The 25,206-nt window shown below is 38.4% G+C and overlaps 1 protein-coding gene across 10 annotated transcripts in view; it reads right to left on the reverse strand.

Moving 5' to 3' along the window:
* Positions 1-25,206, reverse strand: part of UTRN (utrophin) — a 576,638-nt gene that overhangs the window by 191,744 nt on the left and 359,688 nt on the right. Inside the window, exon 1 of one of the 10 annotated variants that reach the window (XM_050787313.1) lies at positions 9,951-10,976. The exons of the other annotated variants lie outside the window; for them this stretch is intronic. Coding sequence (XP_050643270.1) covers positions 9,951-9,977 — 27 coding nt within the window. The 5' untranslated portion in view covers positions 9,978-10,976. Of the gene's footprint in view, positions 1-9,950; positions 10,977-25,206 lie in introns of those variants that run through there. 10 annotated transcript variants of the gene reach the window in all.

A 25,206-nucleotide genomic window follows, 5' to 3' on the forward strand; every position in this document is an offset into this window, starting at 1 on the left:
AATGAAAGTGAAACAAACAAACAAAAAACACAAAAAGTAAGTGAAACAAAGAGCTGGTTCTTTGAAATGATAAATAAAACTGATAGACCATTAACATGATTAACCAAGAAAAGAAGAGAGAGGATATAAATGAGCTCAGTTAGAAACGAAATGAGTGATACTACAACTGATACTACAGAAATATAAAAGATGATGCAAGGCTACCATGAACAATGTGAACGCCTTTACACACATAAGCTGGAAAACATAGAGGAGATGGATAAATTCCTGGAAATATACAACCTTTCTAAATTAAACAAGGAAGAAAGAGACACTCAGAATAGACCAGTAACAAGCAGCAAGATTGAAATGATAGTTAAAAAGCTACCAAAAAAAATAAATAAATAAAAAACAGTCCAGGACCAGATGGATTCACAGCCGAATTCTACCAGACATTCAAAGAAGAACTGGTACCAATTCTATTGACACTATTCCACAAGACAGAGAAAGAGGGAATCCTCTCTAAATCGTTCCACGAAGCCAGTATCAACCTGATACCAAAACCAGACACAACAAAAAAGAAAACTACAGACCAATATCACTGATAAACACAGATGCAAAAATCCTCAAAAACATACTAGCTAACTGAAGTAAACAGCATATCAAAAAGATAATCCACCACGATCCAATGGGTTTCACACCAGGGATGCAGGGATGGTTTAACATACACAAGTATCTGAAACCATAAAAATTCTAGAAGATAACATCAGAAAAACTCTTCTAGACATTGGCTTAGGCAAAGACTTCATGACCAAGAACCCAAAAGCAAATGCAACAAAAACAATTATAAATAGATGGGACTTAATTAAACAAAAAAGATTCTGCACAGCAAAATAAACAATGAGCAGAGGAAATGGACAGCCCATAGAGTCACAGAGTGGGAGAAAATATTCACAAACTATGCATCCAGCAAAGGACTAACATCTGGAATCTACAAGGAACTCGAACAAATCAGCAAGGAAAAAAAATAATAATCCCATCAAAAACTGGGTTAAGGACATGAATAGAACAAAAGAAGATATACAAATGGCCAATAAACACATGAAAAAAATGCTGTACATCACTAATTATCAGGGAAATGCAAATCAAAACCACAGTGTGATACCCCTTACTTCTGCAAGAATGGCCATAATTTAAAAATTAAAAAAAATAGATGTTGGTGTGGATGTGTTAAAAAGGGAAGTTTTACACTGCTCATGGGAGTATAAACTAGTACAACCATTATGAAAAACAGCATGGAGGATCCTTAAAGAACTAAAAGCGGAATTACCATTTGATCCATCAATTCCACACTTGGGTATCTTCCCAGAGGAAAAGAAGTCATTATATGAATAAGACATTTGCACAGGAATGTTTATAGCAGCACCATTTGTGATTGCAAAAATATGCAACCAGCACAAATGCCTATCAGTCAACAAGTGGGTAAAGAAAATGTGATTATACACACACACACACACACACCCCATGGAATTCCACTCAGGCATAAAAAGGAATGAAATAATGGCATTCACAGAAATCTGGATGGAGTTGGAGACCATTATTCTAAGTGAAGTCAGTCAGGAATGGAAAATCAAACGTCATATATTCTCACTTATAAGTGGGAGCTAAGCTATGAAGACAGAAAGTCATAAGAATGGTATAATGGACTCTGAGAGCTCCAGCAGGAGGGTGGGAGGTAGGATGAGGGATAAAAGACTATACATTAGGTTCAGTGTACACTGCTTGGGTGATGGATGCACCAAAATCTCAGAAATCATCACTAAAGAATTTACGCATGTAACCAAACATCACCTGCTCCCCACAAAACTACTGCAATTTTAAAAAGTCATAAAAATGTTGAAATTATCTAACTTAAGAAGATTTATGTCTAAAAATGTTTTAACACACTGATTGTTTTTAGAGAAAAAGAGTGGAAGCTATCATAATATATTAGTGGTGATATCATATTTTTAAAAACAGGATATAAAACTATATATCATAATAATTTCATTTTTAAAAGTATGTACTTTAACTGGCATATGCATTTGTGTATAATTGTACACATACACAATAGGACTATAAAACAAAAATAGTGTAATCTCTATAGAAGAGGATTACAGGTAAGTTTAGTTTTCTTCTCTATACTTCTCTGAGTTTTCAAAAAGTTCTACACAAAGTTTCTTTTTATAATTAGATAAATCTAACAAATTTAAGATATGGAGTGCCTATCCAATTTTCTTACTACTCTTCCCTTATAAAATTGTCAGCAACTATCTATATTAGTTTACCAATTATCTTTTCCTCCTGAATTTAATGGAAGCAACCTAGTTGTAGCTAACTCTGGTGTGACAGCCATTAATGTACCATAAGTAAGTGTGAATCTACAAACAGAAAAATAGGCACCAGAGGTAGCTATGAAGATGTGGTGAGTTTCCATGGCTTTCAGTGGTAATGAACAGTAAAACAGCTCACTGGAGAAGTAAAAAACTTTCATTCAGGCAATGAATCTGAACTAGTAAAGGTGAGCAAACTCCTAAACACTGTAGTTCTATTGTCCTTCTACTTTCAAGCTTTTCTTCATATGACTCTGCTATAGTCTGAATATTTGTGTCTTCCCAAAATTGTTTTTTGAAACCCTAACCCTGACAATGATGTTATTAGGAGGTGGGGCCTTTGGGAAGTGATAAAGTCATGCTCTCATGAATGAGATTACTACCCCTATAAAGGAAACCCCAGAGAGCTGCCCTGCCCTTGCCATCATGTGAAGACCCACCTAGAAGGTGATACCTATGAACCAGAAAGCAGACCCTCACTAGAATATCTAATCTGCCAGTGCCTTGATCTTGGACTTCCCAGTCCCCAGATCCAAGAGAAATACATTTCTGTGGTTTACAAACTACTCAGTCTATGGCATTTTGTTATAGCAGCCCAAACTGATTAAGACGGCTTCACTCATCATAAGTTTCTCTTGTTATAAATAAATAAACAGGGTGAAAATTTACATAGTAATACTTTAAATACTCAGAGTGTTTTTCTTCATTTAAAACTCACTCCCGAGATCCTGAGCAAGATGGCTGAATAGGAACAGCTCCAGCCTCCAGCTCCCAGCACGAGCGACAGAGAAGGCAGGTGATTTCTGCATTTTCAACTGAGGTACTGAGTTCATCTCACTGGGGAGTGCCAGACAATCGATGCTGGTCAGTTGGTGCAGCCCAACCAGCGACAGCTGAAGCAGGGCGAGGCATCGCCTCACGTGGGAAGTGCAAGGAGGAAGGGAATTCCTTTTCCTAGCCAAGGGAAACTGAGACACGCAACACCTGGAAAATCAGGTAACTCCCACCCTAATACTGCACTTTACCAAGCGTCTTAGCAAACGGCACACCAGGATATTATATCCCACACCTGGCCTGGAGGATCCCTCGCCCATGGAGCCTCCCTCATTGCTAGCACAGCAGTCTGAGATCTAACTGCAAGGCAGCAGCGAGGCTGGGGGAGGGGTGCCCGCCATTGCCGAGGCTTAAGTAGGTAAACATAGCCACTGGGAAGCTCGAACTGGGTGGAGCCCACCACAGCTCAAGGAGGCCTGTCTGCCTCTGTAGACTCCACCTCTGGAGACAGGGCATAGCTAAACAAAAAGCAGTAGAAACCTCTACAGATGTAAATGACCCTGTCTGACAGCTTTGAAGAGAGCAGTGGGTTTCCCAGCATGGAGGTTGAGATCTGAGAATGGACAGACTGCCTGCTCAAGTGGGTCCCTGACCCTTGAGTAACCTAACTGGGAGACATACCACACCTCACACCTCACATGGCTGGGTACACCTCTGAAACAAAGTTTCCAGAGCAAGAATCACACAGCAACGCTCGCTGTTCAGCAATATTCTATCTTCTGCAGCCTCTGCTGCTGATACCCAGGCAAACAGGGTCTGGAGTGGACCTCAAGCAAACTCCAACAGACCTGCAGCTGAGGGTCCTGACTGTTAGAAGGACAACTAACAAACAGAAAGGACACCCACACCAAAACCCCATCAGTATGTCACCAACATCAAAGACCAAAGGCAGATAAAACCACAAAGATGGGGAAAAAGCAGGGCAGAAAAGCTGGAAATTCAAAAAATCAGAGTGCATCTCCCCCTCCAAAGGAATGCAGCTCATCGCCAACAATAGATCAAAGTTGGATGGAGAATGACTTTGATGAGTTGAGAGAAGAAGGCTTAGGTCGATCAAACTTCTCAGAGCTAAAGGAGGAACTACGTACCCAGCACAAAGAAACTAAAAATCTTGAAAAAAGAATGGAAGAATGGATAACTAGAATAATCAATGCAGAGAAGGCCATAAACGAACTGATAGAGATAAAAACCATGACATGAGAATTACGTGACAAATGCACAAGCTTCAGTAACCGATTCAATCAACTGGAAGAAAGAGTATCAATGACTGAAGATCAAATGAATGAAATGAAGTGAGAAGAGAAGTCTAGAGAAAAAAGAGGAAAAATAAATGAACAAAGCCTCCAAGAAATATGGGATTATGTGAAAAGACCAAATCTACGTCCGATTGCTGTGACTGAAAGTGAGGGGGAAAATGGAAACAAGTTGGAAAACACTCTTCAGAATATCACCCAGAAGAACTTCCCCAACCTAGTGAGGCAGGCTAACATTCTAATTCAGGAAATACAGAGAATGCCACAAAGATACACCTCAAGAAGAGCAACTCCAAGGCACATAATTGTCAGATTCACCAAAGTTGAAATGAAGGAAAAAATCTTAAGGGTAGCCAGAGAGAAAGGTTGGGTTACCCACAAAGGGAAGCCCATCAGACTAACAGCAGATCTCTTGGCAGAAACTCTACAAGCAGAAGAGAGTGGGGGCCAATATTCAACATTCTTAAAGAAAAGAATTTTAAACCCAGAATTTCATATCCAGCCAAACTAAATTTCATAAGTGAAGGAGAAATAAAATCCTTTACAGACAAGCAAATGCTTAGAGATTTTGTCACCACCAGGCCTGCCCTACAACAGACCCTGAAGGAAGCACTAAACATGGAAAGGAACAATTGGTACCAGCCGTTGCAAAAACATGCCAAAATGTAAAGACCGTCGAGGCTAGGAAGAAATTGCATCAACTAACGAGGAAAGTAACCAGCTAATATCACAATGAAAGGATCAAGTTCACACATAACAATCTTAACCTTAAATGTAAATGGACTAAATGGTCCATTTAAAAGATACAGACTGGCAAATTGGATAAAGAGTCAAGACCCATCAATGTGCTGTATTCAGGAGACCCATCTCACATGCAGAGACACACATAGGCTCAAAACAAATGGATGGAGGAAGATCTACCCAGCAAATGGAAAACAAAAAAAAAGCAGGGGTTGCAATCTAGTCTCTGATAAAACAGACTTTAAACCATCAAAGATCAAAAGAGACAAAGAAGATCATTACATAATGGTAAAGGGATCAATTCAACAGGAAGAGCTAACTATCCTAAATATATATGCACCCAATATAGGAGCACCAAGATTCATAAAGCAAGTCCGTAGAGACTTACAAAGAGACTTAGACTCCCATACAATAATAATGGGAGACTTCCATTGTCAACATTAGACAGATCAGCGAGACAGAAAATTAAAAAAGATATCCAGGAATTGAACTCAACTCTGCACCAAGACGACCTAATAGACATCTACAGAACTCTCCACCCCTAATCAACAGAATATACATTCTTCTCAGCACCACATCGCACTTATTCCAAAATTGACCACATAGTTGGAAGTAAAGAACTCCTCAGCAAATGTAAAAGGACAGAAATTATAACAAACTGTCTCTCAGACCACAGTGCAATCAAACTAGAACTCAGGACTAAGACACTCAAACAAAACTGCTCAACTACATGGAAACTGAACAACCTGCTCCTGAATGACTACTGGGTATATAATGAAATGAAGGCAGAAATAAAGATATTCTTTGAAACCAATGAGAACAAATACACAACATACCAGAATCTCTGGGACACATTCAAAGCAGTGTGTAGAGGGAAATTTATAGCACTAAATGCCCACAAGAGAAAGCTGGAAAGATCTAAAATTGGCACCCTAACATCACAATTAAAAGAACTAGAGAAGCAAGAGCAAACACATTCAAAAGCTAGCAGAAGGCAAGAAATAACTAAAATCAGAACAGAACTGAAGGAGAAAGAGACACAAAAAAGCCTCCAAAAAATCAATGAATCCAGGAGCTGGTTTTTTGAAATGATCAACAAAATTGATAGACCGCTAGCAAGACTAATAAAGAAGAAAAGAGAGAAGAATCAAATACATGCAATAAAAAATGATAATGAGGATATCACCACCGACCCCACAAAATACAAGCTTCCATCAGAGAATATAATAAACACCTCTACACAAATAAACTTGAAAACCTAGAAGAAATGGATAATTTCCTGGACACTTACACTCTCCCAAGACTAAACCAGGAAGAAGTTGAATCCCTGAATAGACCAATAGCAGGCTCTGAAATTGAGGCAATAATTAATAGCCTACCAACCAAAAAAAGTCCAGGACCAGACAGATTCATAGCCGAATTCTCAGGAGGAGCTGGTACCACTCCTTCTGAAACTCTTCCAATCAATAGAAACAGAGAACCAAATCATGAATGAACTCCCATTCACAATAGATTCAAAGAGAAAAAAGTACCTAGGAATCCAGCTTAAAAGAGATGTAAAGGACCTCCTCAGGGAGAACTACAAACCACTGCTCAGTGAAATAAAAGAGGACACAAACAAATGGGAAGAACATACCATGCTCATGGATAGGAAGAATCAATATTGTGAAAATGGCCATACTGCTCAAGGTAATTTATAATTTCAATGCCCTCCCCATCAAGCTACCAAAGACTTTCTTCACAGAATTGGAAAAAACTGCTTTAAAGTTCATATGGAACCAAAAAAGAGCCCGCATCGCCAAGACAATCCTAAGTCAAAAGAACAAAGCTGGAGGCATCACACCTTCAAACTATACTACAAGACTACAGTAACTAAAACAGCATGGTACTGGTACCAAAACAGAGATATAGACCAATGGAACAGAACAGAGTCCTCAGAAATAATACCACACATCTACAGCCATCTGATCTTTGACAAACCTGACAAAAACAAAAAATGGGGAAAGGATTCCCTATTTAATAAATGGTGCTGGGAAAATTGGCCAGCCATAAGTAGAAAGCTGAAACTGGATCTTTTCCTTACTCCTTATACGAAAATTAATTCAGATGGATTAGAGACTTAAATGTTAGACCTAATACCATAAAACTCTAGAAGAAAACCTAGGTAATACCATTCAGGCCATAGGCATGGGCAAGGACTTCATGTCTAAAACATCAAAAGCAACAGCAACAAAAGCCAAAAGTGACAAATGGGATCTAATTAAACTAAAGAACTTCTGCACAGCAAAAGAAACTATCATCAGAGTGAACAGGCAACCTATAGAATGGGAGAAAATTTTTGCAATCTACTCATCTGACAAAAGGGTTAATATTCAGAACCTACAAAGAACTCAAACAAATTTACAAGAAAAAACACACAACCCCATCAAAGTGGGCAAAGGATATGAACAGATGTTTCTCAGAAGAAGACATTCATACAGCCAACAGACACATGAAAAAATGCTCATGATCACTAGCCATCAGAGAAATGCAAATCAAAACCACAATGAGATACCATCTCACACCAGTTAGAATGGCAATCATTAAAAAGTCAGGAAACAACAGGTGCTGGAGAGGATGTGGAGAAATAGGAACACTTTTACACTGTTGGTGGGATTGTAAACTAGTTCAACCATTGTGGAAAACAGTGTGGTGATTCCTCAAGGATCTAGAACTAGAAATACCACATGACCCAGCCATCCCATTACCAGGGAGAGGGGAGGGGTGAGGGATGGCATTGGGAGTTATATCTGATGTAAATGACGAGTTGATGGGTGCTGACGAGTTGATGGGTGTAGCACACCAACATGGCACATGTATACATATGTAACAAACCTGCACATTGTGCACATGTACCCTAGAACTTAAAATATAATAATAAAAAAAAGGTGAAGAAAGAGAAAAAATAATAATAAAATAAAATAAAACTCACTCCTAGTAAGCACACTCACACATTCTACCAAGAATCCAGGCTTAGGCACCAGTATCTAAGTGATTATTTTTCAATCACCCATAGACCTCCAGTAACCAGAAACACCCATGGAAGGGCCTTTTGCACCTCACTACTCCCAATCAGCATGTTAGGAAGACATCACTTACATAAGGTGAATGGGCAGCACTGACCTAGTATTACTCCTGACGGGATCTGAGATGTCTAACATGACACTAATAGGGTTACATTTGGAGACTTGGTGAGATGAACACAAAGTTTAATAGACAGCTCCTGCAAGATTTATGGTCCAAATTTGCAAACCCATTGATCTCTGAGGTTATCTGACCCAAATGACAAACCCAAATCTGGTCCAATGCAAAGTGTGGTTTGTAGTTTGCAGAATTAGGCCTAACCACTGAACAAAAACTCGGAGATTGTTGAATCTTTTGCATTTCACAGGCAGTTCTATCCCACAGCAGTGCAGAACAGAAGTGAATAGGGCAGCCGGGAAACAGAGCCAGATAATGATTCAAGGTTCTCAGGAGTGCAACACTATGTATAGAAAATTGCAGTCTCATTATAATCATAGTTTGAGATGTGCCAAATAGAAATTCTCAGTGAAAAAAAGGAAAAGGGAAGTTCTGCTGAAAAGTTCTTTGGTGTCATCTCCTGATACAACTGTTCTATTTCTGTGTCCTGAAGTGCATTTTAAGACATCTAAAGAGACATATTTAAAGGTTTGCAGATAGTGTTTTGCAATGGTTTTATGCATCTGGTGTATATCTGTATGGTAGCCATCTTTCTCAAGAAGCTCAATGATACAACGAGCAAGGCACCTCTTTGCTCTCTATTGCCAAGGAGAACCTGGCTTCAAATTTCCTGTTTAAGTTCCTATACATCATTATCGATGAACTACACCTAAAATCACAAGACAACTTCAAACGACAACATCCTGATGTAGTCTGACCTATTTGATTCCTTTCATATTGAAGAGAAGAAAAAAGTAAAAGGCCAGGGCAGTGGCTCATGCCTGGAATAGCAGAACTTTGGGAGGCTGAGGCAGGCGGGTCACCTGAGGTCAGGAGTTCCAGATCAGCCTAGCCAACAGGATGAAAACCCCATCTCTAATAAAAATAGAAAAAAAATAGCTGGGTATGGCGGTGCACATCTGTAATCCCAGCTACTCGGGAGGCTGAGGCAGGGAATCACTTAAGCCCTGGAGGCACAGGTTGCAGTGAGCTGAGATCATGCCACTGCACTCCAGCCCGGGTGACAGAGGGGGATTTCTTAAAAAAAAAAAAAAAAAAAAAAAAAAAAAAGAAGGAAGAAGGAAGAAGGAAGAAAGAAGAAGAAGAAGAAGAAGAAGAAGAAGAAGAAGAAGAAGAAGAAGAAGAAGAAGAAATGCATTAAGATGCATAGTTTTCTAAGTTTCACAAGAGCATACGCAACATCAGGACATTTGGGTGGCAAGAACATAAAGCAAATTTGCCTTCTCACATCAGATCAGGCGACGTGTTTTCCAACCCAGCCACCATGAAGAATGGGAATGAAACAAGACTACATAGCTGGCCCAACCAAGGATGATAAGCAGTTCCACAAAGGTTTCCTTAACTGTGCTACCAGTGGTCGTATGTTCATGTTAGAATATAATTTTCAGAATGTGGAAAACCCTTCCACACATGATTATCATCAAAAGTTGGGAAGAAAATCAACCACCACAAGTGATCAAAGAAAATGAAATCCCATACATTATTTTGTTTTATTTGACATTTGGTGGCATATTAACTTTGCCAAACATACCTGGAGCTCCTCAAAACAGAAAATCATCTTAATATTTCTTCTGTATCCTCGCAGTCTCTGTTACATAGAAGGCGCCTAATGTAAACAGAGTAGATAGATGACACATAGATACACATTATCAATGTATGAATGGATTAATAGGTTTATCTTGATTGACTAGCAAATTGGCCACTATAATGCTAGGAGAAAACCAAACAATTGAAAAATTGGAAGGAAATGTAGTAATCATTTTGTTCAATTTCTTCATTTAAAAAGTTTAATGGGAGAACTTAAAATAATTTAGAAGCCTGCACTGCAAAGTCCTGGCTAAGCTCGCACTGAAAAATTAGAAATAAGTGCAGTTAATGAATCATGTTTCTTCGTAGATCAATATGTAATGATGCACTGATTTGAATCTCAGGATGTCAGCATGGGAGGCTGTCAGATCATGACCCTGATGTGGCGTCAAATGCTACAATAAATTAAAGTTCCATGAAAGACGGCTGACTCTCGCTGCACATTTGGGAGACTTGGCCCTACTAATGCTTACCTCTGTCACCTGCAAGCCCTTCTGAACTTTAAACAGCACAAAATGGTTACTGATAATGAGTTATGGGAATGTAATCCATCTTGAAACACAAAGCAATGCTCTTCCAAGCATTTAACATAAACCGCTCGTGTGCACAGAGGGGCCACAGCAAAATATTCAAGCAGTTGAACTAACATTTGAAAACAGGGCAGAAGCAATGTCTTAAGGATTCACTTGAAAGGTATTTTAAAATAATGTAAGTATAATGTAGAAGGTTAAGAAAAGCCAGGAGTTAGAAGAATAGGACTACACACTTTTCTCTAAATAAAACACCATCCAAAGTATAAGATGCAAACTCTCAGAACAGCCCTCCAGAAGATGGCTACAAAAGCTCACGGAGGTTCCCTGACAAATGGTTAGTCTTTCTGTAAATAACACCCACTATTCAGATCAAGGTAAACTTCATAAATATGGAGAAACATTTATTTATTTACTTTTTACTTCTTTAATAATTAGTATTTTAATACAAGTTTTGCCCTTAACTGGGCATTTCTCTAATGATACAACCCACAGAGATATAACTGTAAACACTTTATAATGTATATCACATAACTTGTTTATAATGTTTCATAGTCAAGCTACTACTTGATTACAAAGCTACAAGTAGTAGCTTGATTATAAAACATTATAAACAAATTATGATATATATTATAAAACAAATTAATAAAACATCATGAAAATAAAACATATTTTGCTTAAATATGTAAGCAAAAATATTTCCTCACATTATAATAAACAGAACTGTCTGAAATCTCTGACAGGACACAGAGATTTAGAACAGTACTACCAGGAAGTCTTCAACAACTAAATGGGTACTAGACTAGATTCATCCTTTTTGGTCTTGTTAAAATAATTTTGGATTATTTTTGCAACACCTATCTACTTAACCTTATGTGGCAACAGTGATGCTTTTTCTGAAGGAGTTCTGACCCCTTTCCTGAAGGTGAAGAAGAAACGAGGTTAGAACAACTTCGCTATCATGTCCCAAAGCTCAGACTAACTAAACAAAGTTAATCATTAGGGGAAAATAAATCCACCATTCCTTTCAAAAGTTGGACTGGATTTCAGAATTGATTATCAGCAGCTCAGCAGGATTACTGCCACAGCTTTAGGTTTTGAAAATGAGGAATCATGATTTAAAAAAAAATACATATATATTACTTAAATAATAATAGAATAAGCAAATAATATCAGCTTCAAAGGTTATGTCACATGTAAATATGTTTTGAAACAGTTTGTGAGATTTCTGGGATAGTGAGTAATTGCCATTAATTATTCAATTAATTTATTGATTTTAATTATTATTCTATAAATTTTCTTCCAACAACTAATATCACAGATTTTAATCACTCTACTGAATCACATTTTTGACTGACAGTAGAGGTGGTATCATCAGGTCTACAGCAACATTTCTAAATTAAGAAATTGATGCTAATAATGTTCTTTTCCTGTTATCTGTGATGATAAATATAAGTAAGACTTGAGGTGGGTGGATAGCTTCATCCCAGGAGTTCAAGGCCAGCCTGAGCAACACAGCAAATCCACGTCTCCAAAAAAAAAAAAAAAAAAAAAAAAGTAAGACAACAGAGTAGAAAACAGTCAAATTACTAAGTGGAACAAACTCAGATAATGTAATGAAAACTGAACAAACAAATCAGATCATGTAATCAAAACTGAACAGGTTAGAAAACCCAGAGAAAAATTATTGCATTTCAAATGTTTAAAACTACAAGCCTGGGGCACAGAGCTCCTCAGCTTCTGACCCATGTCAAAGCAATCCCTGTGACCCCGAAAGCTCCCAATTTCTTCCCATGACACAGGTCCACCCACGGGCCACACACATGCACACACATTGGTATATAATCTTATTTGCTTCCTTCAACTTAAACTCATCTGTTAAGTCTCAGTTTAAATGTAATTTCTCCAGGAGAGACTTCACAAGTACTGAGATTAGGGCTACTATTACTCTTATAATTTCATCTGCCTTTGCTTAATTATGCAGTTCTCACTGAAAACATCCTTGTCTGTATCCTCCCACTTGGCCATAAGATCAATGTCTTCTCCATCTATACACTTAGACCAGCACCTGGTACATATTTCATAAATATTTGCTAAGTAGGGAATAAATGAGTAGACTTTGAAAAGTGTTTACTATATCTTATTGAGGACACATTTGTTTTAAAATGAGATACTGCAAACTGAGCAATACAGTATAGCTTCAAATTGTAATTTTAAAAATTAGAGTCATGCAAAAGGAGGCAAATGCCATAAAGAAATTCAGCATTGAGTGGTTTCTCTCTGTGTTGTTATGATGGGAAGCATCTTTGCCCAAGGAGTCACCAAGAGAATGGTACTAAGAGAATGGCACTCAGACACACAGCAGACACACACATTAAAAAAAAAATTCCTTAGAGAACTACCATTATCATTAATCATCCAGTAGCAGGTCTGAATAAATTAATAAAAGGCAACAGTCACTCAAAATGTCACTGAGCTAAAATTGGCCATTACACTCTGTGACTAATAAACAAAAGAAATACAGTACACAATGCAAATGGCTTAAGTATGACAGTATGTTAATAGTCCTTAAAGTCATGAGAGATACTTCCTTTGGGAAGTACTTTCAGGAAAAAAAAAATTAATTAAAATCAGGTTGGCAATAAAACTACCTACTGGCTGGATCTCAGAGTGATGTGTTGGACCAGTCAACTTTGAGAGCGAACTCTTCCCATAGTCACCTTGAGCCCGTGGTCACAACTTCTTATCCCTCATCACTTCACTAGATGATTAGGACCTGCTTGCTGGCAGGCACATCTTGCTACGGGGTCATCCTCCCCTGGTAAGAAGTTCTTCCTCCTTAGGTACCACTCTGGAGTTGGCATGGTTCCCTCCAATTGGGACTTCCTAATCTGTAATGAGCTGCCATCTTGTAGGAACAGAATACTTCCTGCCTGCAAGAGACTCCCAGCCTTGCCCTTTCTGGTTCCAGAAGACTAGAAATTTGTACCCAAGGTTAGAAACTGCCCACCCCGCCTGTGCCCAGCATCACACATGCTGAGACCAGGTGCTCAACCACATGCCAAACATTCTTATATGAGTGGATATCCAATAAAAATCACAAAACCACTGGATGTCTCCAAAATTCAAAGATATCAACTAAAATATCCCTTTCAATTTACCTTCAAAAACAAACTGCTGCCTTAACGTTATGCTGAAGGTCTGCTTTCACCTGGGAATTTTAATGATCTGACCAGTCTATAACTTTCCAGATTAGCCACCATCAGCAGGCCTGCTGCTCAGCTGTTGGCCTCAACTACTGAGTGTATCAGGATTTGAGTCTACTAGTCCAGCAGCGGACTCTCGTTTTCTTAAAGCCTGAAATTTGCTTCAGGAATACAGCAAAATCCCCTTTCCACTGTGGTCACCTAAACTTCAGACTGAACAATGACAACTGCTGATATGAAAAGTGGTAAATCGTTAAGGCTAGTATTCTCTCTAGAAACAGGTTACTAATACTGAGAAAGAGACAGGACTGAGAATTGAGAGTAAAGGGACTCTGCCTTTGCATATAGAATGACTGTTACTCAGCTTCTGAAGGGATCCTGTGGCTTCTGCATTATAGCAGTAGGCCTTGGTCTTTCCCTAGAAATGGCATTATTGTTTTGTTCGGGGAAGGTGGTTAGTTGTATTTGAGAGGTGTGAGGTACTGATACTTTTCCGTAACTCCAGTTTTCCTGCCAATAAACCAATGAAGCAACGTCTCAATATATGAGACAGATTTTGTAAGAATACAGAAAGGATTTTAACACTTGGGAAAGAACACATCCATGTATGACAATTTCCTATAAGTAAAATATGGCAAAGAGATCAACTTTCACATAGGTTTGTATAAAAGTGACTAACACAAAAATACATATATATGGAGAACTTCAGACTGAGAATTACAACAGGACTGTTTCTTTGAGTTTGCCTTTGTCTCAAAATAAATAAATAAAAAATAAAAATAAAAATCCCAAATCAAGCCTTTGACAGGAAGAAGCCAGTAGATATCTTTTATTGTCAACTCAACAACTAAAATAGAAATAAGAAATATTTAAATATTAAGGCTTGGGAGTTAAAAGGGGAAACATGCTAATATAACCAGAACTTCTAACTCTGCCAGTAAAATGGCTTGAAGGTGGAGGCAGGTCAGGAACCCCTGGTATCTGACCTAGGCTTTTAAGACTAATAGCAGCAATTACAATACAAAAGTCCAGCTATTGCCCACAATTACTGCCTCTCAGGGGGTCTAAGTAATGAATCATTCATGTAACATATGCTCTATACCTTTTCAGGAAGAAACAGACAAATCTACACAAAACAAGCTAACAGACCTCTTTATGGTCATAAAGTTTGTCACCTGCTGTTACCAGCTGCCATAAGGAAGATATTCCTGGCTTTCTTCGCCCCTTCTAAGTGGAGAGCAAGCTGAGGGAGAACCTCTTTTACTCTCAGGAATTTAGATGCTTAACGACATATTAAAGTGAGAGGTTGAAGTCCACCCTGTGTTACAATCCTTCCATTACAGTAGAGGTGCAGGCAGAGATTGGGAGAAACAACTACTGCCAGGAGGGAGCACCCACCAAGGAGGAGTTACATTCTTCTCTCTCCACACTCATCACACCAAAACGTTCCTATCATCAAAAGGCAAGCAATGACTGCAATTGTTTTGGAAAAGCTTCCAAACTTTTCAGATGGCATAATACTGCATCTTTTCCCTCTGGCAATTGTGGTTTGTAAGAAAAAGCCCATTATTCTTTTAATGACTCAATCCATTCTTGCTTCTGCAGTATTTGTACTTGCAATGAACCACGGGGCATTCACGGTAAAAGCCACTGAGCACAGCTTTTTAAATATTAATCATTGACTTACATACCAACGGAGGGAGGACTTCACCCCGTTCTGCCTTTTCTTTAAAGACTGGAAATTGGAAGAAGATTGGTGCTTGGCATCCAAAGGCTAAAGAGAGCAGGAGTGCACACATGCATGTGGAGGTTTTCTGTTTTAACTATAAATGTAAGGTAGTATTTGGCAGGCTAGACTCCATCTAGAGTGTGCCAGGAGCCTTCCTATGGAAAAAAGAGCTACATGCACATTTAATAATCCAAGCATTAAAGCTTCACAGTGCATGCAAGCACTCTATGTTTAAAACAGACACGCTCAGATAAAAAGCCTGAGGTCAGATGTGCCACTGTCACTGTGAAGCGACTTCTGCCACCCAGAGCTGAGTCTCCAGGCAGAGGGCTGTACAGGGCAGTGCACGGCAGGCAGGGGCTGGACAGATAAACCTGAGGGGTATGGAGAACAGAACCCATGCCTACGAAGTCAGACTTTGGCACCAATACCCAGTGTTTGTTGCTGGTTTTTTATTTTATTCTCATTTTATTTTTTTTTTTCTCCAAAGAAGTTTCAGTTAAATTACCAGCTGACTTGAGTACAAAGAGTTTCTTCTGATGTGGAATTCTAAAAGTGACAGGCATCATGAGAAGCCCTCCTGACGAAAGGAAATAATTGCTAATTAGCCCTTTACTTGAAAAGCATATTTAAAGGAGAGAGCAAAATCAAATATTCTTTATAAATTACACTAAACCACCAAAGAGTCAATAGAATAGCTGTTATCTAAATGTGTAGTGAAAAATAAAAGGCAAGAAAGAAAGGAAAAAAGTACATTCATGAAGTTTGCTTTCTGCATACCTTTTCAAATTTTGTCAGCAGTTCCCGTAAGTTGAAGTTCAGACCAATCATTGTCCAGTAGCCCTTGAAGCCTACATCTTTCTGGCAAACTTCCTTCAGACAACAGCGTTTAACTTCTAAACACCGTATCTTTTCTGGCTATACTTTAAAATCCTTTGTAAAATCCTTTACAAGCCTTGCCCTTGAGCTATGGTCCATCAGCAGCGGCAGCAGCTTGCGCTGGGACATTTTAGCCACCCCACTGTGGGTCCGTTTTTTCATGGACTTCGGAGTTCGCAAGGAATAGACCTGCTTCTGTATTTCCTGGTAGCTGTGCTCCACGAGGCTGGCATGGTCTCCTCTTTCTCTGGGAAGCCCAGGATTCCCTTCTGCTCACCTCACTAATGACCTGCAGGCCACAACTGTTCTCTCCTGGGCCCCAAGCTTAGAGTTTGGTCTCAATTACACACAGCAAAAAAAGAAGCTATATCCTGGAAACTTGCATGAGAGAAGAAAAAAAAAAAAGGCCAAGTATTACCAACTTCCTCCATTCAGACTGATTTCAGAATGAAAAAAAAAAAAAAAAAAAAATCCTGGGTAAAGAGCCAGTTTTCAAAGAGCATGACTTGTGTAGAGTTCGAAGGAGGAGTGTACTCTTAGCTGAAGAAACACCAAAACACAGGACAAGAGGCCACCGGTTCTCACTCTCCCAGACACCAGCAGCCTGGGTTGCTATGGTAACCACCAAGCTAGTTTCAGTCCATTTCCCTAGGTCAGCCTGGCCTAAGGGATGCTGTCAATGCAACAGAACTAAAGTTGTTTTAAAAGGTGTTCTGTCTGTCCAGAGAAAAGCTCTCGCAGTAAATCTCCTAGTCCCTTCTGCCGGCTTTGTGGCAGGGGAGAGTAGCCTCAGTGGGCTCTGGCAGCTCCCCTGGCTGATCTGACAGCAGTGTGGTAATCAACTTCTCTTTCCAGCAGTTGTTTATTATTTTAATCAGCATCCTCCCTTTCCACCACCCCTCACACAGTTTGAAGTGAAAGCTCACTCCCACTTCCTGGAGGCCTGCCTGCCCCAAAAGTCAGTTCTCTATCTCTTACATTGTCTCAATCTTGAATGGATCACAGGTTCCATGTTCCAGTTGGGAGCCAACCCATGAAAAGAAAGGGGAGTGAATGTACAAAACAGCACAAATCACAAAAGGAAATACGTGTTGATTAATTTCACTTTTCAAAAAGGTGTTAGCAGGAAACTGACGAAGAAAATACTTTTAAAGTGTTTTCATCTCTTTGATGCCACTGAAAGTCATACAGACTGTTTTCTTACAGGGAATTTACTTGTTTCTGACATAAAACTTAATGAGAGAAACTACTATACTCAAAATATAAGTAATAACTACATTGAATTTGTCTTCCATTTTGATGTTAAATTACTACTGACACTCAAAGAAATACCATCTTCCACAAAGTTTTAAGTGTCATCACTTTAAAAAAAAAAAAAAAAAACTCCAATCCAAATTATAAATTCTTTGTAGTGATATTATGGATATCATTCCAAGGCAAATGTGATTTTGCTTTTGCATTACATAGCTGTACAGTATACCAATAAAGTATAACAGAAATGTCCATTTGAAACACGTTTCTCTAGTTGTATGCAGAATTCCATCATAAAGATGCAGTGCTTATAATGGTGACACTATCACAAATAGAATAATGTAAATTTTAATACAAGTAAGTTTACTTTTTTGCATCAGGGCATAGACCAAAATGGGAGAAAACGCTGAAATTGTAATATGCATCTCCTAAAGGGCTAATGAGTTGCTTAAATATCAATACTGTTAGCACTCATTTAATCATGGGTAGTAAGAGATTCCATTTAACACCAGAAAAACTGAAAACCAATCAGGGAACAATATATAATATTGTTATTATTTTTTGGATTTGCAAATCATTTTTCTTTCCATTTCATTCCTAACTTATTTTCATCAGTATTTAAATAGCATGTGTTTTACATATGCCCATCTATACAAATTTTAACAAGCTTTTAAAATATTTTCATTATTTTTTCATAAAAACCTGCATGTCCCCAGGGGAAAAATGGCTTTATGAGCTTTCTAGCAGAACATGTTTCACCTCAACGCACATTTGATTTCAAAAACAAATGTGTTAATCTAATGGTTATTCAGAAATTCACAAGTAAAAATAATCTACAGTTTGGATCAAAACAGCACTGACACCCGCATGAAGACCAACCATCAGAACTGTGGTGAAGAAACTTACAGGGAAAGCGGCCACAGGGAACTTGGTGTGTAAAGACTCTAGGGCCACATGCTGAGATCTTTCAAGAGCAGCAAATGAACTTTTTACATAAATACAAGACAAAAGAAACCAGAAGCACCATCACCACCACCACCACCACACACACACACACACACAAATAAATAAATAAAAGAGGGAGAGAAAAAGAACAATCTTTCTCAGCTGGGCAAACTTCCAGCTACCACCCAGGGTGCTGGATGGCTGGGATCAGAGACATGTGCAAACACGCCATTCCATTCCCCCATGCACAGATCAGAAGGGTAAATTAAACAAAAACTCTGTGGAACAACAGGGAATATCATAGTCTTTCTCTAAAGTAGACCCTTTTCTGTTTAAAGGGCTCTTACAACAAGACAAGAATGATATGTTATTATTAGAGCCCCAAATATCTTGTATCCACACCCAAGGCTAAACCCAAGGCATAAAGATGAGGGAAAAGAAAGAATATCCTTTGTATTAGGCCTTCTTCCCAAAAGATAAGAGCAAGGGAACTTTTATCAGCCTGGTAAGCACCTGGGTCCTGGACAGGAGAAGGGAACAAGAGTATGTTCTCCCATGGAATTCGAGAGTAGAATATCCAGAAGTTGTTGCCTCTGTATCAGCTACCTTCTTAGAACTGACATCCTCTGCTAAGGTAGAAACGAAGACACTTAACGAAAACTCCCTTATATACAGTTATACAGCAACAAAAACTAAGATATTGACACATCTAGCTACGATGGCAGCCTCTTTTTTTTTTTTTTGAGATGGAGTTTCACTCTTGTTGCCCAGGCTGGAGTGCAATGGCACGACCTCAGCTCACTGCAATCTCCACCTCCCCGGGTTCAAGCAGTTCTCCTGCCTCAGCCACCCGAGTAGCTGGGATTACAGGCATGCGCCACCACGCCCGGCCAATTTTGTATTTTTAGTAGAGACAGGGTTTCTGCATGTTCGTCAGGCTGGTCTCGAACTCCTAACCTCAGGTGATCCACCCGGCTCGGCCTTCCAAAGTGCTGGGATTACAGGCATAAGCCACTACACCCAGCTGATGGCAGCCTCTTTACAAGAAAGAGTAGAAAACTCAGTGGATCCATATTCAAAAATGGATCATCAAAAGAACATGGGATCATTCGAAAGAATTTTTTTTTTTTAAATTCTTAACTAGTTTTAATTACAGGGTAACTATACTCTCACGAAAACACAAGAAAGCAACTAAAAATGTTTTTTAAGTGTTAAAGGCAAACAGATTATCCATGTAAATATCCAAAGTCATTCTGTGAAATTCAAATAGCTAAATATTTAATATACTACTCAAAAGTATTGCACTCTTTGATAACTGATAGTTGCTTTAATAAAAGTGAGTTGCTTTAATAAAAGTGAGCACATTTCATCACGAATTTGTGGCTGATATCTATAAGATAGAGTGTACTTTCCATTACCCAGATGTAGTGGCCTATGACGATAATCCCAGCTACTTGGGAGTCTGAGGTGGGAGAGTCACCTGAGCCCAGGAGGTCAAAGCTGCAGTTAGCCAAGATCATGCCACTTTGCACTCCAGCAGGGGCAACCAGAGTGGTGAGACCTTGTCTCAAAAAAAAAAAAAAAAAAAGAGTACTTTCTTAAAGTCAGTACACAAAATATCATCTTGGTAATATACCTACATTTCCACAGTCCTTTTTTACCAACCAACTCTTTGATACACTATCACCTGTAATCTTGTAATTATTAAAACAAAAAATAGATGCCCAGTGAAAGCAATACATCACCAGAGAGACTTAATAAATTAGATGATGACATTTGAAGTAGTTGACATTTTCCCAATTTAAGCCAATGTGCAAATAAATTATTCACTAATCCTCAGTAGGTGGAATATGCTTGACACTACCAATCCCTATAACAGATCAACACTGAATAACCCAGGAATCTCTAGCTAAACAAACCATGTTTCAAACATAGACATAGAGTTTCATGAGAAAGCAAAAAGGTTCCAGAACCACAGAGAAGCACAGGAAAATTCAACAATGGACTCAATAAAATCTATATCTAAATTGCTCAATAAAAACCACATTCCAATGCCAAAATGAAGAGAGCTATGTGTATGGCTTTGCCAATAACTTTCAAAGGGTAGGACAATTTACAAACTTTTTGTACTTAAAAACTATATTTCATACAATTTATTAAAAGATGACCTATTTAGTAATTTTATTAAGGCAATAAAATATTCTTTATGGTTCAGGGAAATAAGAACTTTACATCTTACTCCTATAGTGGATCTTAAGGCACCCTTCCCACTAAACACAATTTTTAAAACTGTAAAGATGAAATATGTTTTCTATGTAAATTCTAACAGGTTTCTCTTTATATTGGTGAATACAAAGGACAAAAAGAAAAGAAAAGAAAAGCTTCTTAGGAGTCTCTAAAGTGAAGCATATGGAAGGTCAATAGGTGATTACACATAAATTGCTACATCATGGCTTATTCATTACTAAAATGAGGAGCTTCTGGCATGGGGAGAAAAGTTTATTTGTTGTAAGCCCATTCTGACTTAAAAAAAGATCCAGCTTATTTCTTGTGAAAGAAATATACACAATTATCCTTTTTATAACCCTTCTAACTTGGGATTTATAACTCAAAAATAAAATAGCTTCAAGACCCTAATTGTGATCTGAGTTTTCAACTCATTGTCTTCTACCACTGAAGTTCCATTAGGGAGAGATCACTCCATACATTTCGGCTTTCGAATCAACACCAGCCAGCAGCGAAGTGTGTCAGCTGGTAGCTATTTAAGGTAATATACAGCCCTAAGGGGCAAAAAGTTCAGTCTAAGGATAGAGGCCTGAGTCCCCTGATGAAAGGGAAAACTCTCCTTTTATCCCAGGAAGTTCAGGCACTATGCTTTGTACACAAAGAATTATTTTTAATGTTTGTCTCTTCAATATAATGCCATCTACTTTGATAATTTTACAGGTTGTCATAGAGAAATAAAAATTAGGATTCATAAGAAAAAGATTCAATACTTAGTATATTTTCTATAACACATAACCAGAAGATTCCAACAGACATTTAAAGAGGCACAAAGAGCTTTTTCTTCTTCAGGGGAATGGGTGGGTGGGGTACGGGTTCAGGAGGAGAAATACCAGCTGATTTGCTTCTGAATTAGCCAACCAGATGCTGGAGTCAGCCTTCAGCAACCTTCTAAATATTTAATAATTCAGACAGCACTTTATTAGGTGACTAAAAATAATGCCAAGACAAGTTAATGCTTCCAAACCATATACTTCCTAAAAAATTTGCAGCATCAGACAAGAGGGAAACAATCTCAGGAGGCCAAGTCTCAAATTCCAGATGTCTACTGACAAGCCTGTAGGATATGCAACTAAATCCACAGGGCTCTGGGAAGAAGGCTTTTAAAGGTTTTCAAAAGGTTTCATAAAGGTTTCTCCAGTTTTTTCCAGCTATGCAGATTTAGAAAATTAAAGCCAAAATTAAAATGCAAATTTTAATAACAGCAACTAAAATGTCAAAACAAATCAAAATTGAAAGCGCTGTTTTCAGTCACAGGTAAAAAACTGGTACTTTCCCCAGGAGGGCATTGTTCCTATAATCTGAATACATATTTAAGGAACTGAACAGTGGGCAAACACAGAGGAAGTTCAAACTAACCCCATGCAATCAGCTATATTTTTGTGTATAATACTAAGCAGTGGGATTTCTCTCATGCTTGGAAGCTAATCCATTCATTGTGGAGTTACTGCTTCAACTCTGAACCAAGTCCCTGTCATCTTCTTACTTAGGAACCCATTCTGGATTCTCTGCAAAATCACACTCTAAACCTACTTCAACTCCCTAATCATGATCCATCTTCACTAATATCACCAATAACCAGTCAATACTTAACCACATGAACCACTCACACTTACAAGTATGGTTTCTCACAAAAAGTCATACACCACAATCATCCTTTTTATTCCCCTCTAGTCATATTTACTTTCTGTACCTTTGTCTCTCTTCCTTCAGATGTTTGCTCTGTGCAATGAGTTCTACATAGACAGGTAACACAATGGATTATGCAGCTTACATGGAAATCAGTAGGCTGACTACAAAATGAAGATTTCCTTTATGTTAAGCCATTACATTTCCTAGAGATTATTAGAATCTGCCAAATTTGAGGGTAGGGGATAATTTAACAATGCCCATCAAATATTAAAATGCATATAACCTTTAACTCAGAAATTCTATCACTAGGAATTTGCAAACATGTGTATAGACATATGTACAAGGATGCTCAATAAGTCCTACTTGACTTATTGAGCTGAAAACAATCTTTATGTCCATGAAAAGGTAACTGGGCAAATAAGTTATGGCAGACTCACATAATGAAATGCTGTGCAACTATGGAAAAGAGGGAGATAATTTCTTTTTTCTTTTTTTTTGAGACGGAGTCTCGCTCTGTCGCCCAGGCTGGAGTGCGGTGGCGTGACCTCTGCTCACTGCAAGCTCCACTTCCCGGGTTCACAGCATTCTCCTGTCTCAGCCTCCCAAGTAGCTGGGACTACAGGCGCCCACCACCAGGCCCCGCTAATTTTTTCTATTTTTTAGTAGAGACGGGGTTTCACTGTGTTATCCAGGATGGTCTTGATCTCCTGACCTCATGATTTGCCCGCCTCGGCCTCCCAAAGTGCTGGGATTGCAGGTGTGAGCCACTGCACCCAACCAAGAGGGAGACAATTTCTAAGAGCAAATAATCTCTACTATGTATGCAAATGCATATCCTATGTATATGCCTAAAAGGCGGGGAGTGATATAGTTATGTAGTTATGTCCAGGTACAATCTATGAGGTATAGATAATATTTCTGTGAAGATCTATAATATAGCAATAGTGACGACCTCCGAGGGAGGGACTGGAGAGCTGAGTGTCTAGAATGGAACATTTCAATGTTAAATCTTTTATACTGTGTGAAAATTTCACCGCAGCCTGTGTTACTATTTTCACACAAAATTAAATCAATAGATGGAAAATACCCAAGTAAAACACATTTATCTTCCTGGGTAGATACCTATTCCAAAAAGGGTGGCATCATTACATTTGAAAGCTAATGCTGCTGGAGACAATTATTTTTGCCTCTAAAAGTTTCAGAAGTTTTGACGAGCCAGATGGTCTAACACTCTACTAAACCAGCACTCAATAGAAACAAGCCTTCTGCAGCAGTGGGCTGGTCAATGGTAAGCTTTTCTCAAGGGACACATAGAACAAAGCCTTTTTGTTCTCATAAGTTACTTTATAACTAGTAACTCCTGCTTACTTAAAGGACAACTTTGTGTCTAAACAGGTATTATATAACTCAAGCTATTCTCTTCCCAAGGAAACGAGTATCCCTATTGTCATCTAATACTGTGATACTAGGGTCTAAAGTTTTTTGGAATGTTTATAAAAATCCATTGTTAACACTTGAAAATGAATGTCTGGCCTGATTTGTCCAGGCAATGGAAGCATCGCTTTATTTTTCAAGTAGGTTTAAGTGATCCCACCTAGACTGTGGCAGAGTGAAAGCGCCAGAGTCTACTAGTGTCTAAAGAGATGCTGCAATACGAATAGCACCTTCGTTCATGGATCTAAATTGCAGAAGTGAAAAAGAAAATTATAATTTAATCATGAGGGCAGGTCTTTCCTGTGATGTTCTTGTGATAGTGATTAAGTCTTATTCCCTGGACCCTGCTTGTCAGGTTCAGAGACAGAAGGCTTTATGTGCCATGAAGGTTACTGTAACAAAATACTAAAAGAAATGAACCTCCACAGGTGAAGCACCATCTGAGACTGACATCAGCCATGTTCTTGTTTAGGGATAAGTTAAGCCACAGTAGGAGGGACTTTGCAATGTCTGGTCATCTCAAGCTTTGCATTTGAAATTGCTAAACCAAGGAATTTAAAGTACAATTTCCATCTAGAATTTGATCTGGAGATTGTTTTAACTTTAAAATCGGAATACAGAACAATTAGGAAGTAATAGAGCCTTTACAGGTACAACACCGTGGGGACTCAGGGAAAAGGGCGGGAGGGAGGTGAGGGATAAAAGACTACACACTAGATACAGCGTACACTGCTCGGATGATGGGTGCACCAAAATCTCAGAAATCCCCACTAAAGAACTTATTCATGTAGCCAAACACCACTTGTCCCCCAAAAACCTATTGAAATAAAATATTGTAAAGAAAATAAAAAGGCAAGACAAAAACTGGAAGAAGATATTTGCAACACGCAAATTGACAACACTACACATTGGTATAGAAAAGACTATATATAGTTCAGGATGATAAGAACTTAAGTCATCAGAACATAACTTCCTCACTAAAAATTGAGTCAGATCATTCTACTACCATGATAGTCTGAAAAGCAATAAAGAAAACTTTTTAATCGTATGAGAAAATATTCATTGATGTTACATGTAAACTAGATGACTTATCTGTATTATTTCATCCTGGCCCTATAATATATGTTTCATGGGATAAATAAGAAAGAATAACACTCTTGAAATCAAAAGACCTGTGTCATGATTTCCTTTATGACACTTATCTAGCTGCTTGACCCTGGAACTCTTGTCTGAACCTTGATTTTTCTGTGTAGAATGTTCCTCTAACAATTGAGCAAACACTCTTATCAAGAAAGACATTGACTAGTACTA

Source organism: Macaca thibetana, chromosome 4, assembly GCF_024542745.1.
Source record: "Macaca thibetana thibetana isolate TM-01 chromosome 4, ASM2454274v1, whole genome shotgun sequence".
Classification (NCBI taxonomy): Eukaryota; Metazoa; Chordata; class Mammalia; order Primates; family Cercopithecidae; genus Macaca; species Macaca thibetana.